Source organism: Eumetopias jubatus, unplaced genomic scaffold (assembly GCF_037043125.1).
Source record: "Eumetopias jubatus isolate StellerSeaLion01/CBP00866 unplaced genomic scaffold, mEumJub1_p1.0 scaffold_9, whole genome shotgun sequence".
NCBI lineage: Eukaryota > Metazoa > Chordata > Mammalia > Carnivora > Otariidae > Eumetopias > Eumetopias jubatus.
The window spans coordinates 26,067,378-26,083,759 of record NW_028274815.1 but is presented as its reverse complement, the minus strand read 5'-3'; the positions used below and the strand labels follow the sequence as shown (position 1 = coordinate 26,083,759).

The following is a 16,382-nucleotide window of genomic DNA, read 5'->3' as shown; positions in this document are numbered from 1 at the left end:
CTTTGAAAATCATGTCACTCTGTACCTCAGAATCCTCCAGTACATTTCTGCTACTCTTGGGATAAAACACGAATTCTTTATCACTGCCTATGCCGGTGACGCCTAAGTGTTGTTGGTCCTGCCCGATTTCCCCACCCCATTTCTTGCCTCTGTCCAGTTACTGTGCCGTAGCCTCAGTGGCCTTCCTGCTGGGCCTGAAATGGTCAAGCTGGTCCTGCCCCAGAGCTTTTGTACAGACCATTCCCTCTGTCTAGAATGTTCTGTCCACATATACTCATGGAGGTTGGTCCCTCACTTTATTTAGGTGTCTAACCATTTGTACCTCCTCAAAGAAACTTTTCCTGACCATTTTATCTAAAATACTAGAAAACACTGTTGAATTTCTTTTTCATTATCTGCAAGAGGAACTCAAGTCAGGAAGGTTCGATTGTTTGTATATTATTTTGGCTTAAACCAAAATGCTGGGATTACCCCTAATTCCTCTCTTTATGTCACACATCAAATTCTCTGTCAGTTTAGTACGGCTGCATCTAGCTCCATAACATGTACCCACAGGGCTCACTTCTCCCTTGCGCCTCCAACTTGGTCCTGGTCTGAGCCCGTGATGGCCTCTTGCTGGGACCGCCACAGTGACCTTCACACTAAGCTTCCTGTTGCCGGTACTGGCCTTCAATAGCCCCTTCTGCACACAGCAGTCAGAGGGAACGTTTGAAAACACAAATGACCGGAGGATTGGTCGTATGAATGCTGATACATGCACACAATGGAGTGCTCTGGAGCCACAAGAACAAACAAACAAACAAAACAAAAACAAGGAAGATCTCTGTGTTCCTGTGAAGTATCTCCAGAATATGTGGTTAAATAAAAATAGAGTGTGAACAGTGTATCTAGAATGCTACTTTTCGTGTAAAAACGATGGAAGGAAAATGTGTGTTTGTGTGTGTATGTGTGTGTGTGTGTGTATAAAACTGGAAAAGGGAATATTGGATTGATAAAAAAAAGAAACTAATTTTAAAAAGGTGACCTGTAGGGTCTGTGGGAAAGAGAATGGGTGGCAGGCAGAACTTTTCTTTCAATATGATTTTGCCCTTTGAATCATGAAACTTAATAATTCCGTTTAAAAAAATCTAAATGGGGGACCCTGGCTGGCTCAGTTGGTGGAGCAAGCGACTCTTGATCTTGCGGTCATGAGTTTGAGCCCCCGGGGTGGTATAGAGATTACTTAAATAAATAAAACGTAAAAAAAATCTACATGGAAGACCCTAAAACTGAGAACAAACCAATAAATGTACCTAACTATATGTTGAACTGGTAATATAACCATACAGGAAAATGATTTATGTTAGTTTACAAGAAATAAGGAGAATGAAGAGATAAGTTGAATGCCACCATCAGGAAGTGAGCCAGTCTTCTTATCTAGAAAGGGGGGCATTCTGAGGTACAACTGTCTGGTGTCTTTTTAAGAAGCCAGTGCCCTGAAAATTTTTTAAAAAGGTAGGGGTCAGGTTACCTGGGTGACTCGGTCGGTTGAGCATCTGACTTTTGATTTTGGCTCAGGTCATGACCTCATGGGTCGTGAGATGAAGCCCAGCGTTGGGCTCTGCACTCAGCAGAGTCTGCTTGAAGATTCTCTCGCTCTGCCCCTCTACCTGCATGCACATGTACACCCCTCTCTCTAAAATAAATTAAAAAAAAATTTTTTTTTTTAAAGGGAAAGGGTCTGGGCAAGATTAAAATGGCCTTTAAAGAGAAAATGACCAGATGCCAGGTATGGTCTTATACTGGACTTTGGTTTTCATAAACCAGCCCTAAGAAGCATTTTGGGCTATCTCGGGAAATGGAAATATGGCCTAGATATTACATAAGATGAAAATCTAGAAAGATATGCATTAAAGTGTTTAATGGTTATAATTTCTGGGTGGTGGGAAAAAGGTGTCTGGGTTTTCTTATTTTTGCTAATTCACATGTAGTATTCCATGTAACATATTTACTTCCTTTGTAACAATAATAAATGGAAATCATTTCCTATTTCTCCCCTGCTCCAAACCTGCCAATGGCTTTCTCTTGGACTTAACAATCCAAACTCCTCACCAAAGCCTACAGTGCTTAGTGTGTTTTTTTAAGTTATCATCTGTCCACATTTTCCCACTTTTCTCTCTATCTTAAAGTTTCAACTACACCAGCCTTCTGTTTTTTTAGACAGAGTAAACCTATTCTAGCCTCAGGGCCTTTGCACCTGCTAATCCCTATACCAGATTGCTCTCCCTCAGATCTGTGCATTCTTATTATTCAAATCACAGGACAAAATGCCAAATCTTCAGAAAAGTTTTCCCTATCCACCTCATCTAAGGTAGAGACACCTCCTCCCCTCCCCAGTTCACTCTCTATCTCATGATCCTATGATTTTCTACTTTGCAGTGACATTATATGATTTAAAATATTTTAATTATTTGAATTCTTTTCTGTCTTCTTCCACTAAGATGTAAGCTCTATGAGAACAGATACCTTGACTGTTTTCTCATTACTGTATCCTTGGTGTTTAAGATAACCCTTGGTGTATTATAAGCTCTCAATATTAGTTGAATGAAAAAATGAATGAACGAGTGAACACATGAGTGAGTCTTGTACCAACCTTGTGAAATAGGTACTATTCAAATCTACATTTTACAGATGAGAAAACAGAGGCTGAGAGAGGGTCAGTGACTTGCCCAAGGACACACAGACACTGAGTCCAAGGTTTCTGCTTTGTCTCCAGCTGTGCCCGCTGTCTCCCCTCCTTCTTTCAACCTCCTGCCATTGGTATCTCTCTCTAGTTTCCCTTTCTTCCAGGCCAATATTTAAAAAAAATTATTATTGAGGCATAGTTGACATACTATGTTATATTAGTTTCAGATACATAGTGTAGTAATTCAGCAATTCTCTGCATTGTTCAGTGCTCCCCAAGATGAGTGTAGTCACCACTTGTCACCATACAATGGCCAGTGATCTTTTGACTAGACAAGACTCATTGTTTCCTGTCATAGCAAATGAGGTGAGAGTAGATCTGTTTTTAATTCAAGTGTTCTTGCTTTTTGCCTCATGTGTTTTGATCAGCACAAATACACTTTGTTGAGAGGTGGAGGTTGGGCATCTATGTGGAACAGTGAGTGTTTCTGGGGTGTCATGGTGCCCATGGGGTGCAAGACCTCGCATCCCTGATCCTGGCTCTCCTCACCTCAGACCCTGGCTTCTTTCTGAGCCAGTGAATGGGGAATAAGACTGTGTGTGAACTGGCAGTGGTTGAAACCAGTTTGGTAGGTCCCAGGCTCCCCAGTCTGACTCATGTTCCTTTCATGAGAATGGGTATATCACTCAGGAATGCTCTCAGCAGTGAGTCACAGAAAACCAGTTCATAGTGACTTAAATAATTAAGAATGTCTATTTCTTACATAACAAGAATGTCCAAAGGTAGGTGGCTTCTGCATTCCTTTAGTTGCTTACAGATATCATTAAGATCCCAGGAACTTTCTATACTTTCTATTCCACTGTTCTTAACATGTTTACCTATGGTCCTCATCATACTCACTTCATGATTGCAAGACAGTTGCTAGAGCTCAAGGCATCACATCTGGCAATGAAAGAGGAGGGAGGCAGTAGAGGCACTGGTCTCATCTTCCCTTTTATCAGGAAAGTAAAAATTTCCAAGGAAATTTCCCTTTATATCCCTGTGACAAAAATAGGTCACATGACCACTTTTCAGCCTTCCAGCCTCTATAGTGGGGGAAGGCAAAGGAGGAGGGTTTGGAATTAGTGGTTGAGTTTGCCAACCACAATTTAATTATTTGGGAATGAGCCAAAAGTTTGCTATTCATTCATTCATTGGTCAATGGTGTTGTTCCCTTTCTCTCCTCTCCCACCTGCCTCCATCATGTGACACTGTATACTGTCAGTCTTTTGGTCTATGAAAATATGGCCTCTCCACCCAAATTTGGGACAACGGCTAATTAGCTACCCTTTGCCATATCTTTGTAACGTTCTCAGAATTTGAAATTAAATGCACTTCTCTTCTTTTAAAAAAAAGAAAAAAGAAAACTTAGCTTGTGAGAAAAACACCAAAACCAGGATACATTTTTTAAAAAATATTTTATTTATTTATTTATTTTTAATGGGTTTCTTTTTTTTTTTTTAAAGATTTTATTTATTTGAGAGAGAGAGAGAGAATGAGAGACCTGAGAGCATGAGAGGGAGGTGGGTCAGAGGGAGAAGCAAACTCCCCTCTGAGCAGGGAGCCCGATGTGGGACTCGATCCCGGGACTCCAGGATCATGACCTGAGCCGAAGGCAGTCGCTTAACCACCTGAGCCACCCGGGCACCCTTATTTATTTATTTGAGAGAGAGAGAAAGTGTGTGTGAGAGAGCACAAGCAGGGGGAGCAGCAGAGGGAGAGGGAGAAGCAGGCTTCCTGCTGAGCAGGGAGCCCGATGTGGGGCTGGATCCCAGGACCCTGGGATCATGACCTGAGCTGAAGGCAGATGCTTAACCCACTGAGCCACCCAGGCGCCCCACCAGGATACATTTTTAACTTCTTCCCTCTGTCTTCTTTGCTAAGGTGTCTTCTTATTTATTTTGGGAATGGGAATCAACATTCATAGTGACTATATATTGCGCCAGCTCAGGAAGCCTGGAGAAGTCATCTATAGGATTCCGCAAGGTAATATCTCCCCCGCCCTCCAAATTTCCACTCTTCCTTGGGAGCCTGTCCCAGAGATGATGCTATGAGTAGCAAATGGAGAGGGTGCAGTGACGGCACAAATGACACATTATATCCCAGTTTGCCTCTGACTTCTCCTTCACATTCCCTCCCAGCCCACACCACGTTTGTGTTTTCTGATCTAAACCTGGAAGTTCAGGGAGAGGCACCCTTAAGGTGCAACATCATAATACCTTGCGGGTGGGGGAGTGCAAGTCTTGGGGTAAGGTGGAAATAGGCTGCCACCTCATTACAGTAGGTAAGATTACCATGTACTGTATTAGGCTTCTCCAGAGAAACAGAACCAATAGGATATAGACAGAGATACAGCTCTAGAAACATAAGGAGATTTGTTGTGAGGAATTGGCTCACATGATCATGGAAGCTGAGAAATCCCATGATCTGTTATCTGCAAGTTGGAGCCCCGGAGAGTAGGTGGTGTAAGTTCTAGTCTGTGTGCAAGAGAAGACTGATGTTCTAGCTTAAAGACAGTCAGGCAGAGAGAGTAAATTCTCCCTTACTTGGCCCTTTTGTTCTATTCAGGCCTTCAATGGATTGGATGAGGCCCACCCGCATTGGGGAGGGCGATCTGCTTTAGTCAGTGTATAGATTTAAATGTTAATCTCATCCAGGAACAGCCCCACAGACATACCCAGAAATAAAGTTTAATCAAATATCTAGGCACACTATAGCCCAGTCAGGTTAACACAGAAAATTAGGCATCTAAGCATCATGTGTACCCACTGTGTTGGTCCTTCATGAATTAGCCAATAAAGCTGAATTGTGTATTACTTGTCTTCTCTGGTTGACCTAGACTTATCTAGTGAGTAGTCAGGGGTAGTACTGTATATATTTCCTGCCACTTGTATTTTCTTAAAGGTATGGAGAGCCATAATTACTTAATCAAAAATTAGGATGGGAGGTCTTACAAGTACAAATGCTTTCTCAGATATAAAGTCACAGAATATTTGAAATCCTAACTGTTCCCAAGAAACTGGGTGCGAAGTTGACAAACATAAGCAGGTGAGAGTGAATTAGTCCAAGGAATCCTTTGCTATTTTAGGTGGTATTTGGGTAGTTTGATGGCTCCTTTTGATGTAAATAGAACCTGTTATTTACTTCAAAATTTTTCCTAAATTACAGTATGATATTGATATTCATTTATTAATAAAATAATGACAGAGCTACAGTGGATTCAGTAACACATTTAAATGAATTTAAATGTTGCTGACATCCTCATGGTGTCTGCATCAAACAAAAGTAATGCCAAATATTGAGATATGCCATTTGCAATTTATAGGCCCATATACCATCAACAATTTATAGACCCTCTGTAAGAGGTCAGTGGTTTCTCCCAGGGTCTGGGAAATCACGGGTCTGGAGCTGCTGATGCAGTGTCATCTTTTTTTTTTTTTAATTTTTTATTGTTATGTTAATCACCATACATTACATCATGAGTTTTTGATGTAGTGTTCCATGATTCATTGTTTGTGCATAACACCCAGTGCTCCACGCAGAATGTGCCCTCTTTAATACCCATCACCAGGCTAACCCATCCCCCCACACCCCTCCCCTCTAGAACCCTCAGTTTGTTTTTCAGAGTCCATCGTCTCTCATGGTTCGTCTCCCCCTCCGACTTACTCCCCTTCATTCTTCCCCTCCTGCTATCTTCTTCTTCTTTTTTATTTTCTTAACATATATTGCATTATTTGTTTCAGAAGTACAGATCTGTGATTCAACAGTCTTGCACAATTCACAGCACTCACCATAGCACATACCCTCCCCAATGTCTATCACCCAGCCACCCCATCCCTCCCACCCCCCCCACCACTCCAGCAACCCTCAGTTTGTTTCCTGAGATTAAGAATTCCTCATATCAGTGAGGTCATATGATCCATGTCTTTCTCTGATTGACTTATTTCACTCAGCATAACACCCTCCAGTTCCATCCACGTCATTGCAAATGGCAAGATCACATTCCTTTTGATGGCTGCATAATATTCCTTTGTGTATATATACCACATCTTCTTTATCCATTCATCTGTCGATGGACATCTTGGCTCTTTCCACAGTTTGGCTATTGAGGACATTGCTGATGCAGTGTCATCTTTAAAGAAGATAACTTGAAGGAGCTTTGGGATTTTAAATATTCGCTCAATAATTAGCCAAACAAAGAAGAGCAGAGAATTCTCTTAAAAGCTAGATTGTCAAAGTTAGTTTCCAACTATTAAGGTATGTTACAGAATGATTTAAAAACAAAATATTCTTTATATAACTATGGAAAGAAAAAAATTAGTTTACTGTGGGGCAGAAAGTGGATACATTTACTATCATTGGAAATGTGTTGATTTCTGTTTACAGGTTTGATGTCAGACATGTATGGTTGCATAGAAAAGCAAACCTTGAAAATCAGCAGAAGCAGACCTCACCAGGCCCCACGAGGGCAAAGCCCCTGCAGTTCCCACTCACTTCTTTCAACTTGAACAGAGTATATACACTCCTTTGCAGGGGTGGGGAGGGGCAAATGCCACAGGAGAATGTCCTTACTTCTAGCATCAACTCAGGTTTTATTATTGTCACATAGCGTGTTGTTCATTTTGTCTGAGTACCCACCTGAAATATGCTGTGTGGGCGTCCAGGGGAGAAGTGAGAAGGTGAGAGGTGGCTTGGGAACAAAACGAAAACCCGACCTCCTGCTCCTCATCATTGTCTTGCCCGGAGCCCATCAAGTGGTTGGGGCCACGATTCGGGGAGTTCTGAGGGCAACAGGCTGCTGTCACTGTGCTTATCCTTCTCCCCAAGAGGACTGCGCCAGGCTGCGATGACCATAAGGAAGTCTCCAGCCCCACATTTGTTGTAACTGCCTTTATGTGCTTTGGAACGAAGCAGAGGGGTTTGAATGTGGCAGTGACCCGGTTCTGATGACGGATCTTTCCGTTCTTCTGCCCGCAGGTGGCTTGTTTACGTATGTTTCCGGAGCCAATTTCCTAGGTGAGGTCATTGAATGGACGGGCTATGCCCTGGCCACTTGGTCCCTCCCAGCACTTGCGTTTGCGTTTTTCTCACTTTGTTTCCTGGGGCTGCGAGCTTTCCACCACCACAGGTAAATTTCTCAATTCATCATGTAGCTTTCTGCTCCAAGCTGTCTTCCAGCACTCTGAGTCAGGTATAGAAACCTGAGACATGTATTTTTATAAGGTAAGGTTGATACAGTAATCCGGACTGGTAAATTCTGACTTCGAACTTGGGATTCAGCTGGGCAACAGTATTGTAAACACTTTTTTTTTTTTCCTGTGAGTAAAACTAAACCCATGTAGGGAGAGGCACACCCGAGGTGACTTGGGAAGCCACCTGCCACCTTATAGAAGAAGGCTTCTGGGCAAGGACGTTAGGAGTTAGTTGGCCTGGGCTCTGTGCCCCCGAGCAGGCTCACCTGCATGGGCTCTAGGTAAGGGTCCAGAGTTCCAAGAAGTATCTTCCATTTCCATGCTTCAATCCGAATTCACTTCTGCCACATTTCTCAAAGTGTGTTCCATGGGCAGCACTGTCCACAGCTTCACAGATAATCCTAAGGTCCAGCCATGATACGGTACCGCCAGGGAAAAGCCTAGACCCTGGTCTAGTGTGGCTACTATCTTTAATTCTGGCTTTGGTGCTAATAGTCCGGGTAATCACAGAGCCCTGGAAACTCCAGGATTATTCTCCTGGAATCCGTGTGACACCAGGGCTTATTCTGGCACTCCCCTTTATCCGCGACCCCCACCCTCCATAAAGCCTAGCCAAGGTCATGGCTGGCTTCTTGGGAAGGTAGGGTAAGTGAATGCTTATGTGGTGTGATCTCAGGACTGTCCCCTCACCTGGGGAATGCCAGGAATTGTAGGGGTTTAGAACCTTTCCTCATAGGTCTAGCCTAAAGCCTTACTAACTTCCACCTGCCCCCCCCAGACCCTGTACCTGCGATAGGGTGGGGACAAAAGCATTAACTAAAAGCATCACTGCAAGGGGAAGAGTAACGCACTAAGTTACTACCGGGCTTTGCACTTGAACTTCAGATCCTTTCTCTAAAATGGCATTTGTGGCTGGAGAGACACCGAGCGAAGGAGGGATAGCCAAAGGGGGAGCAGCCTTGGAACCAGGACCTGGGGGACCCCTTAAGCTTCTGCGTGGGTGTTTTAGTTGGGCTAATGATTAATTTTGTAGTTTTGAAGGTTAAACCAAGAATGGGTTCTTTTCCTCAGAGTGGACTTTATGCAGACGTGTCGGAAATGGATGAAACAGTAGCAGTCCTCATGACGGGCGCCGGCCACCTGCTAGCCTTGGTGGGGACGGGCTTCAGGGCGTCCCCAGCCTGTAAGACAGTCTGCGTTCTCCTCTCTTGAGGCAGAGTCTGTTGCCCACCAGAGGCGGAGAGGGAGAGGGCAGAGAAGGCGTCAGCCAGCAGTCGGAGGGACCCTGGGAAGTGGTGTCAGGTGGGGCCAGTCAGGGGAGGGACAGGAGTTCCACCAGAGGTCTCCAGCAGGTGCAACAGCAAAATCCAAACTGTGGCCCTGTCCTGTGAGGTCAGACTGCTCCATAAGGAAGGCCAGGCATCTTTTCTGTAGGGATAACTGGGCTTTGTGAGAAGCAACTCATCAGAGCTCGCTAAACATAGCACGAGAAACCAGCCACCTCTTGTCACATATTATTACCGTTTGCTCCCCGTGATTTTTACTTGAGAGCTACCAGCTTCAACTAGCTAGTTCAACCTGGTCACTGAAGGAGAAAGCCATTTCACAACACGTATTAATCTTCCAGGCCTGCCAAAGCAGATGACCACAAACCAAGTGGCTTAAAACAATAGAAATTTATTCGCTCACAGTTCTGGGGGCAGAAGTCTGAAATCAAAGTGTATGTAGGGCCATGTTCTCTCTGAAGGTTCTAGGCGAGGATCCTTCCTTGCCTCCTCCTGGCTTCTGGTTGCACCCCCAACCCGGTGTGTTCCACGGTCTACAGCTCCATCCCCAGTCTCTGCCTCCATGTCCACATGGCCACCTCCCTTGCCCGTCTCTGTCTTGGTGTCTCTGGTCCCCTCAGTCACACTGGCTTAAGGGCCTTTCCTATTCCAGGATGCCCCTGTCTTACCTTCCTAGATCATATCGGCCATGACCCTATTTCCAGGTAAGTCTTCCAGGTTAAGACTTCAAGCATGTATTCTGGGGGGACACAATTCAACCCAGAATATGAGGTAACATTTTCTTGGCATTCCCAAGGCCTCATGAGGGGATATTTTCCTGGGAACATTGCCAGTTCTCTAGGATTTATCTTGCCCGTGGTCTTTGGGGTCTCCGATTCAACCCAAGTGAATCCATTGAGCAGTTCCTTCCAGCTTTCCCCTTTTTTTTATTGTGATAAAATACACATAACATAAAATTTACATTTTGGCTATTTTCAGTGTACCATTTAGTGGCATTAGGTACATCCATAATGTTGTGCAACCATCGCCACAGTCCTCTGGCTATGACTTTTTATTTCCCAACACAAGAAGCTTCAACGTTTGTTTATGGGAGAGGATGCAGGAGGGAGAAGGAAGATGGACAAATGGCCATCTGCAAGAGTCAGGCCCTGGGTAACTAGGTTGCTTTGTAACAAGGATCTCAGACCCAGCAAACCTCAGGGGTTGACCACTGCTTATTATAATTATTCCTTTCTTGTCTTTTAGGTTCTACCTCAAGATGTTTGAGGACTATCCCAAATCTCGGAAGGCCCTCATTCCATTTATTTTTTGAAGAAACCAGATAAAAAAGGAACTAAAAGCTCCCATATGACTGTTGAACACCATCAAGCTGATGAGCCTGTAACTTTTAAAGTTCCAGTGTGTATCTATACCGGGAGGCCTCTTGTGTTCTGACAGCCGGCCTGGAGATTCTGTGAGGTGGCTATTTCACGTGTCCTCCACCCTCCCAGGGTCTCTCTCCTGGTCTCCTGTTGATGCTTCCACAAGGCTCTTCTCCACACAGAGGCATCTGTCCGCTCTTTATCTAGTCCTCCTAGAAAGTGCAAAACTTCCCTATGTCTTGTCTTCTCGGGGTGATCTAAGTACGTGTGGCCTAACACCTGCTCTGTGTCAATGTAAGACAGCCCTGTAGCCAGGAAAGTTTTCAGTTGAGGGCAGTGTTTGTAGAATTTATTAAAGGTACATATTTTACGCCCATACAAATGAGCAGATACTGAAATTCTGGAGCTGCATGGACCCCGAGCAAATCCACTCCCAAATGAAAACCCAGTCACACTTTGCTCTCTCTCAGTTAATTATGAAAGATGTGAGATGATGAAGTGGACTTTTAATAGAGGAGACCTCGCTTCATAATTGCTGAAGGTGCAAGGAGGCATTGACCCCATTTCAGTCTCCACGCCTCTGGCTTCCTGAAGTTTCCAGGATCCCTGTCAGAGATATCCCAGAAAACGTGTGGGGTTTATTGAAGGTCAGGTTTTCTTGACCACAAGAGAGAGGCCTGACTCTGGTTGGCAAATGAGATAGTAAAAAAGCGTTTTACAGTAGACACCGCCCACTCCGATATTCTCGGAGACCTGTGGAAATATCCAAATAATGAGAGAGTGTCAAAGAAGGGAAATGACTGAGCAAGATCATACATTGCTTGCCTGGATGGGACGTTTACAGTGACAGGGAAGCATTTCAGAAGCGCTTGGGCAACTTTTCTGCGATTTTTTCGTGGCAAGTCCTCAACATTTCCTAGGGGCAGTCTGAACATCAGTCGTCCAAGTCCCTAAGGGCGCCAGGCTGAAAGCTACTGCCAGAGGCCTGTGGCTGGGCAGAAAACCTCGTTTGGCTCAGACAGGGATTCAGCATATAGTTTGACTTTCTTTCTTTTCTTTTCTTTTTTTTTTAACATTAGAAGTTTCCAAAATTTCAAAGTTAGGTCTCTACATTTCAGTTTCCCTTAAAACGCTGGAGGCTGTGGGCCCACGGAACCCACTAAGAATGGAGACTGATCAGCTAGTGCATATTAGAATTTGCAACCTCGGTGGAGGAGTCACCCTAGCGTGGGTGCTCAGACACTGGGTTCTTTAAGGGAGGGGCTGAACACTCAGAATCAGAATATAGGAAAATATTTGTCCCCCTCAGGTTCAGGTTTGTGGCAAGCATCAATCATGTTTAGCAAGCCCTTTTGGGAAATGAACACCAATTTTATCAGGTGAGGTGCTAAGTACAGAAATTCACTGTATAAGAAACAAGATGTTTGAAAGGTCTGAGGGTGATATATATAACTGAAAAATACAAACTATAGTTATATAAATGTCTTTCTGGTTTTTTTTGTTCATTAAATGCCTCTCAAATCATGGATGTTAAGTAATTTTGTTTGAACTGAAAGATACCTGGGCTCATGAAGATTTTTATAAGGTGTTGAGCTGTGGAGCTGTGGGGTTTTGTTGTTGTTTGCCTGCTTTCTTTCTTTCTTTCTTTCTTTCTTTCTTTCTTTCTTTCTTCCTTTCTTTCTTTCTTTCTGTTTTTCTTTAAAAAAGTATTGCTTCCTTTTTGCTCTTCTCTCTTCATTTTGTCAACTTGAAATTAGGGGCTCTGAGTTGAAAACAAAAGACTTATATGGTTTCTCAACCACAGCTCAGAACTGCAAACAGGTGTAGGAAAGGTGCTGGAGAATGTGCTAAGGCTCGATGCCATCCCTAATATCTTAGTGACATAAATCTTAAGGTGTAGCTTGGGCTCTGTGAAATAAAAGACTTCCAATTCTCTCCATGACATTGAAAATTGCCTTTATTAAAACCTTTATCTTATTACCATATACAATATCTGGGCCAGTCCTTGAAATGTAGTCATTGCTCAATGAACGGCCGCTCCTTTTTGCCCAGTAGGTCCAATCTTGGGACAAAACTGCCATTCAGTGATTGCATTTTTTTTTTTTTTTTGCCACAAGAGGGTGCTCTCTAGAATTTTTAGGCCAACCCTGATTTAATAAGGTAATTTACATATTTGGAAATTGAAAAAACCCTATTGTCCTTTCAAGTTCACATGATCGTGAACCTTGCTTTTTAAAAATTTATTTATGTTTTAGTCTAATGTCGGGCTCGAACTCATGACCACGAGATCAAGAGTGCCACACTCTATCAAATGAGCCAGCCATGTGCCCCTCATGTGGACCTTCTTAATTTAAACATAGTGTAGAATAAACTTCACATAATCTTAACTCTTCCCTTGATAGCTGAGGTATTCTCAGTGCTCTAAGACCACTGTTTTCAACACGTTTTCTCTGGGCTAGAATATGTATGCAGACTGAGTACAATAAAAGTCTGAAGGGAAGGTGTGCTCATCCCTAAACGTATTTCCCTTTTCTCCTAAAACTAGAACGCTATGAAAATATGGCTAATTTAGGTTTCTGTGGAGTGGTTTTTGAAACCAGGGACTAAAATATGACAGTGGCTTAGCTAACAAGATAAGTCTGTCTCAATCTTGCTAAAATTTTCATGGAGGGAATGTTTTCCTACTGACCTTGTAGAAGATGTTGTAGTGTTCTGTTTGTCTTCAGATTTAAAGAGCCGAAGCACATTTAAGACATCCACTGGTCCCATCCCTTCACGTAATGGATGGAGACGCCAAGACCCACAGTGTTGAAGTGCCTCCCAGGGTCACATAGCTGGTCAAACAGCCATCCTCCCTTGTCCCTTTAAGGATCAGAAGTCTATCTTCTCAGGGCATAGCAGGCTTTTAGAAAGAGAGACCCAGCGCAGCCTAGACATGGGTGTGAATTTAAGGCCTGAACACACTTATTCACTCTGCAGTCATTTATTATTTAAAATATGGGAAATGGTAAGGGGTGGGAGGATATTGTTAAGACATGATTCTTGCCCTTTAAGGGTCACCATTTAGATTTCTGAAGAACTCACGCAGGAGAAAAATAGCCAGAGATTGAGAAATCTACCAACTGTCATGTCCGTTTTGTGGAATCTGTTGCCCTCATTCTGTGGAGAGGATCAGGCTATGCCCTATCATGAACCTATTTCATAAAACAAAGGTGTAGTAGAGATCGTGCTGTAGAAAAGATGACAGCTGTGTTCAATCTGAAGAAGCTTCCAAGTCACGAGTTCCCTTTACCCCTAAGGCCTATCTCCCTAAGGCACATCATTGGCTGTTCTGCATTCGAAAAGGAAAAAAAGACCTCTAATGAGGACTTTGCAATTAAATAGTGATTTAGGTGGTCTAACCCTTTCAGGAACAAATAAATAAACCTATGGTTTTACTGCCTTGAAGTTTTTCAATAGCTGCCTTGACTTTTTGTGGTAACCTTATGGTAATCTCACCAAGAATCAAAGGATAAAGCTCTTGGCACGTGAAGGAATGGATTGAAGAGTCATTTCCTTTCTTGCCTGGCCTTTGATTCTCCAATAGACTGTGGGCTGAGGTCCAGGCAAGGCAAATAAGCGAGGGTAACAATAAATGTTAAGCAAAACCTTCTAGAAAAGGCTGTTGATTGTTTTATAGCATCTATACGATCCCACGATAAAAGAAAGAGGCATGGTGCCAGATGGTAATGTGGGTGCTTGGATGATTTAATAGCCACTGAGTGGATTTAATTTCTGAGTAAGAGATTTGCTCATTCTCTCTGTAAGTCCATTAAACTGTGATCTTAAAAGGTTGCATGTTCTTTGTATCGGGTCTCATTTCTTCCCACCAACCAGAGCTTGGGATTTGGATGAGTGAAATACATTGTCGAAGAAGGTTAAATATGTACTAACCTGTGTTAGTTCTTTTTGTCCTCACCTTCGTGGCCTCAGGGTTTGGCTTTGCTCAGTGGAGGCAGAGGCTATAGGTGAGGGGTATCCAAGACCCTCTCCCACAGGGCAGGCTGGCTGGGAGCGGGAGGAGAGCAGAGAGGGGAGGGTGGGGAGTTTTGCCGGAGGAGCGGGGGCGGAGGCAGGGGAAGGTTGACAATGAGGTCTGGGAAAGGGCCTTGGGAGAGCGGGCCTCTCCTGACAAGAGTGCGCTTCCTTCCCTTCCCGGGTCTCCGTCTGCGTAAGTCTGATCCCTTCCTTCTCCTCCCGGGGGAAAGAATCCCTCTGGGAGAGAGAATAAGCTCTTCTCGGAGCTCCTTTTTCACAAGGAAAGATGCTGAGTTTCTTTAAACACAAGCCACAGGGTTGTGCCTCACAATAAAGAGTTTAATCGTACTTCTGTCCACTCACCTCATAAAGATGGTTTTAAGTCTGTGCATCAGTGACACTTGTGAGAAAGAGGTGAAGGAATTGTTCTGAGAAGTGTGTGGCTGCCTCCAAGTTCTGTGAGGCCAGTGGGGAGATGAGAGCCTCCAGAGGAGTAAGCACCCGCAGGCTTTGCCCTTTTCATGGTCTCTGTTTTCCTTTACTCCCGAGGCCCCAAAGGAAAGGATCCTTCCTTATAAGGGTATATTTTTTTCAGCATTGACTGGAAAGCAAATGCCATAAAATCAATTAAATTTCATTAATTGATTCATTCATGCATTTAATTATTAATGAAAGATTCCTATGCTATATATGGAGAGGTATAAATCTGAATATAAACTGTGTTAAGTTAAAGATGTATATCGTATAAACTCTGGAGCAATGACTCAAAAAAGATATAGGTAATAAACTAATAGTGGAAAAGGAAAGGAATCACAAAAAACAATTCAATCCCAAGATAATGTAGGGAAAGCAGGAAAAATGAACCTAAAACAGATAGAGAAAAAAGAAGATAGCGAGATGGTAAATTTAAATCCAACTGTATCAGTAATTACATGAAGTATAAATGGTATAAACATTCCAATTAAAAGGTAGAAATTTTCAGACTAGATAAAAAAGCAAGATCCAAATGTATGCTATATATAAGAAACCTCCTAGGAATACAAATATTCAGGTTAAAAGTAAGCGGATGGAAAAATACATACTATGAAAACATTAAAATAAATCTGGAGTGGCTATATTAATATCAGATCCAATAGATTTTAGAGCAAGGAATATATTTTTTTAAAAATTTAATTCTAATATAGTTAATATACAGGGTTATATTGCTTTCAGGTGTACAATATAGTGATTCAGTATACAAGACTTAGTGCTCATCATGATAAATGTACTCTTAATCTCCATCTATATTACCCCCCTCCAGTAACTTATCAGTTTGTTCCCTTCTGTTTTTTTTTTTGCTTTGCCTCTTTTTTTTTTATTTCTTAAATTCCACATATGAGTGAAATCATATGGTATTTGTCTTTCTCTGACTGATGTATTTCACTTAGCATTATACCCTCTAGATCCATCCATGTTATTGCAAATGGCAAGATTTTATTCTTTATGGCTGAGTAATATTCTATATTCTATATATTCTCTCTCTATATATATTTATATACACACACACAACATCTCTATCCATTCATCTATTGATGGACACTTGGGCTGTAGAGCAAGGAATATTATAAGTGACAAGAAAGACATTGCATCATTTTTTTTTTTTTGCATCATGATAAGGAAGCCAATTTATCAAAAAGACAAAACTAAATTTGTATGCATCAAATAACAGAGCTTCAAAATATATAGGTAAAAACTTATATAACTGGAAGGAGAAATAAATCCATAATTGTAATCAAATTTCACCACCTTTCTCTGTGGACATTATCCACACACTTTCAAATAA

At 42.6% G+C, this 16,382-nt stretch overlaps 1 protein-coding gene across 1 annotated transcript in view; it reads left to right on the top strand.

The window, feature by feature from the left end:
* The window catches only part of SRD5A2 (steroid 5 alpha-reductase 2), a 41,790-nt gene extending 31,296 nt beyond the window's left edge, over positions 1-10,494 (top strand). Inside the window, exons 3-5 of the mRNA XM_028117105.1 lie at positions 4,589-4,690; positions 7,682-7,832; positions 10,428-10,494. Coding sequence (XP_027972906.1) covers positions 4,589-4,690; positions 7,682-7,832; positions 10,428-10,494 — 320 coding nt within the window. The remainder of the gene's footprint in view (positions 1-4,588; positions 4,691-7,681; positions 7,833-10,427) is intronic.
* The last annotated feature ends 5,888 nt before the right edge of the window (positions 10,495-16,382 follow it).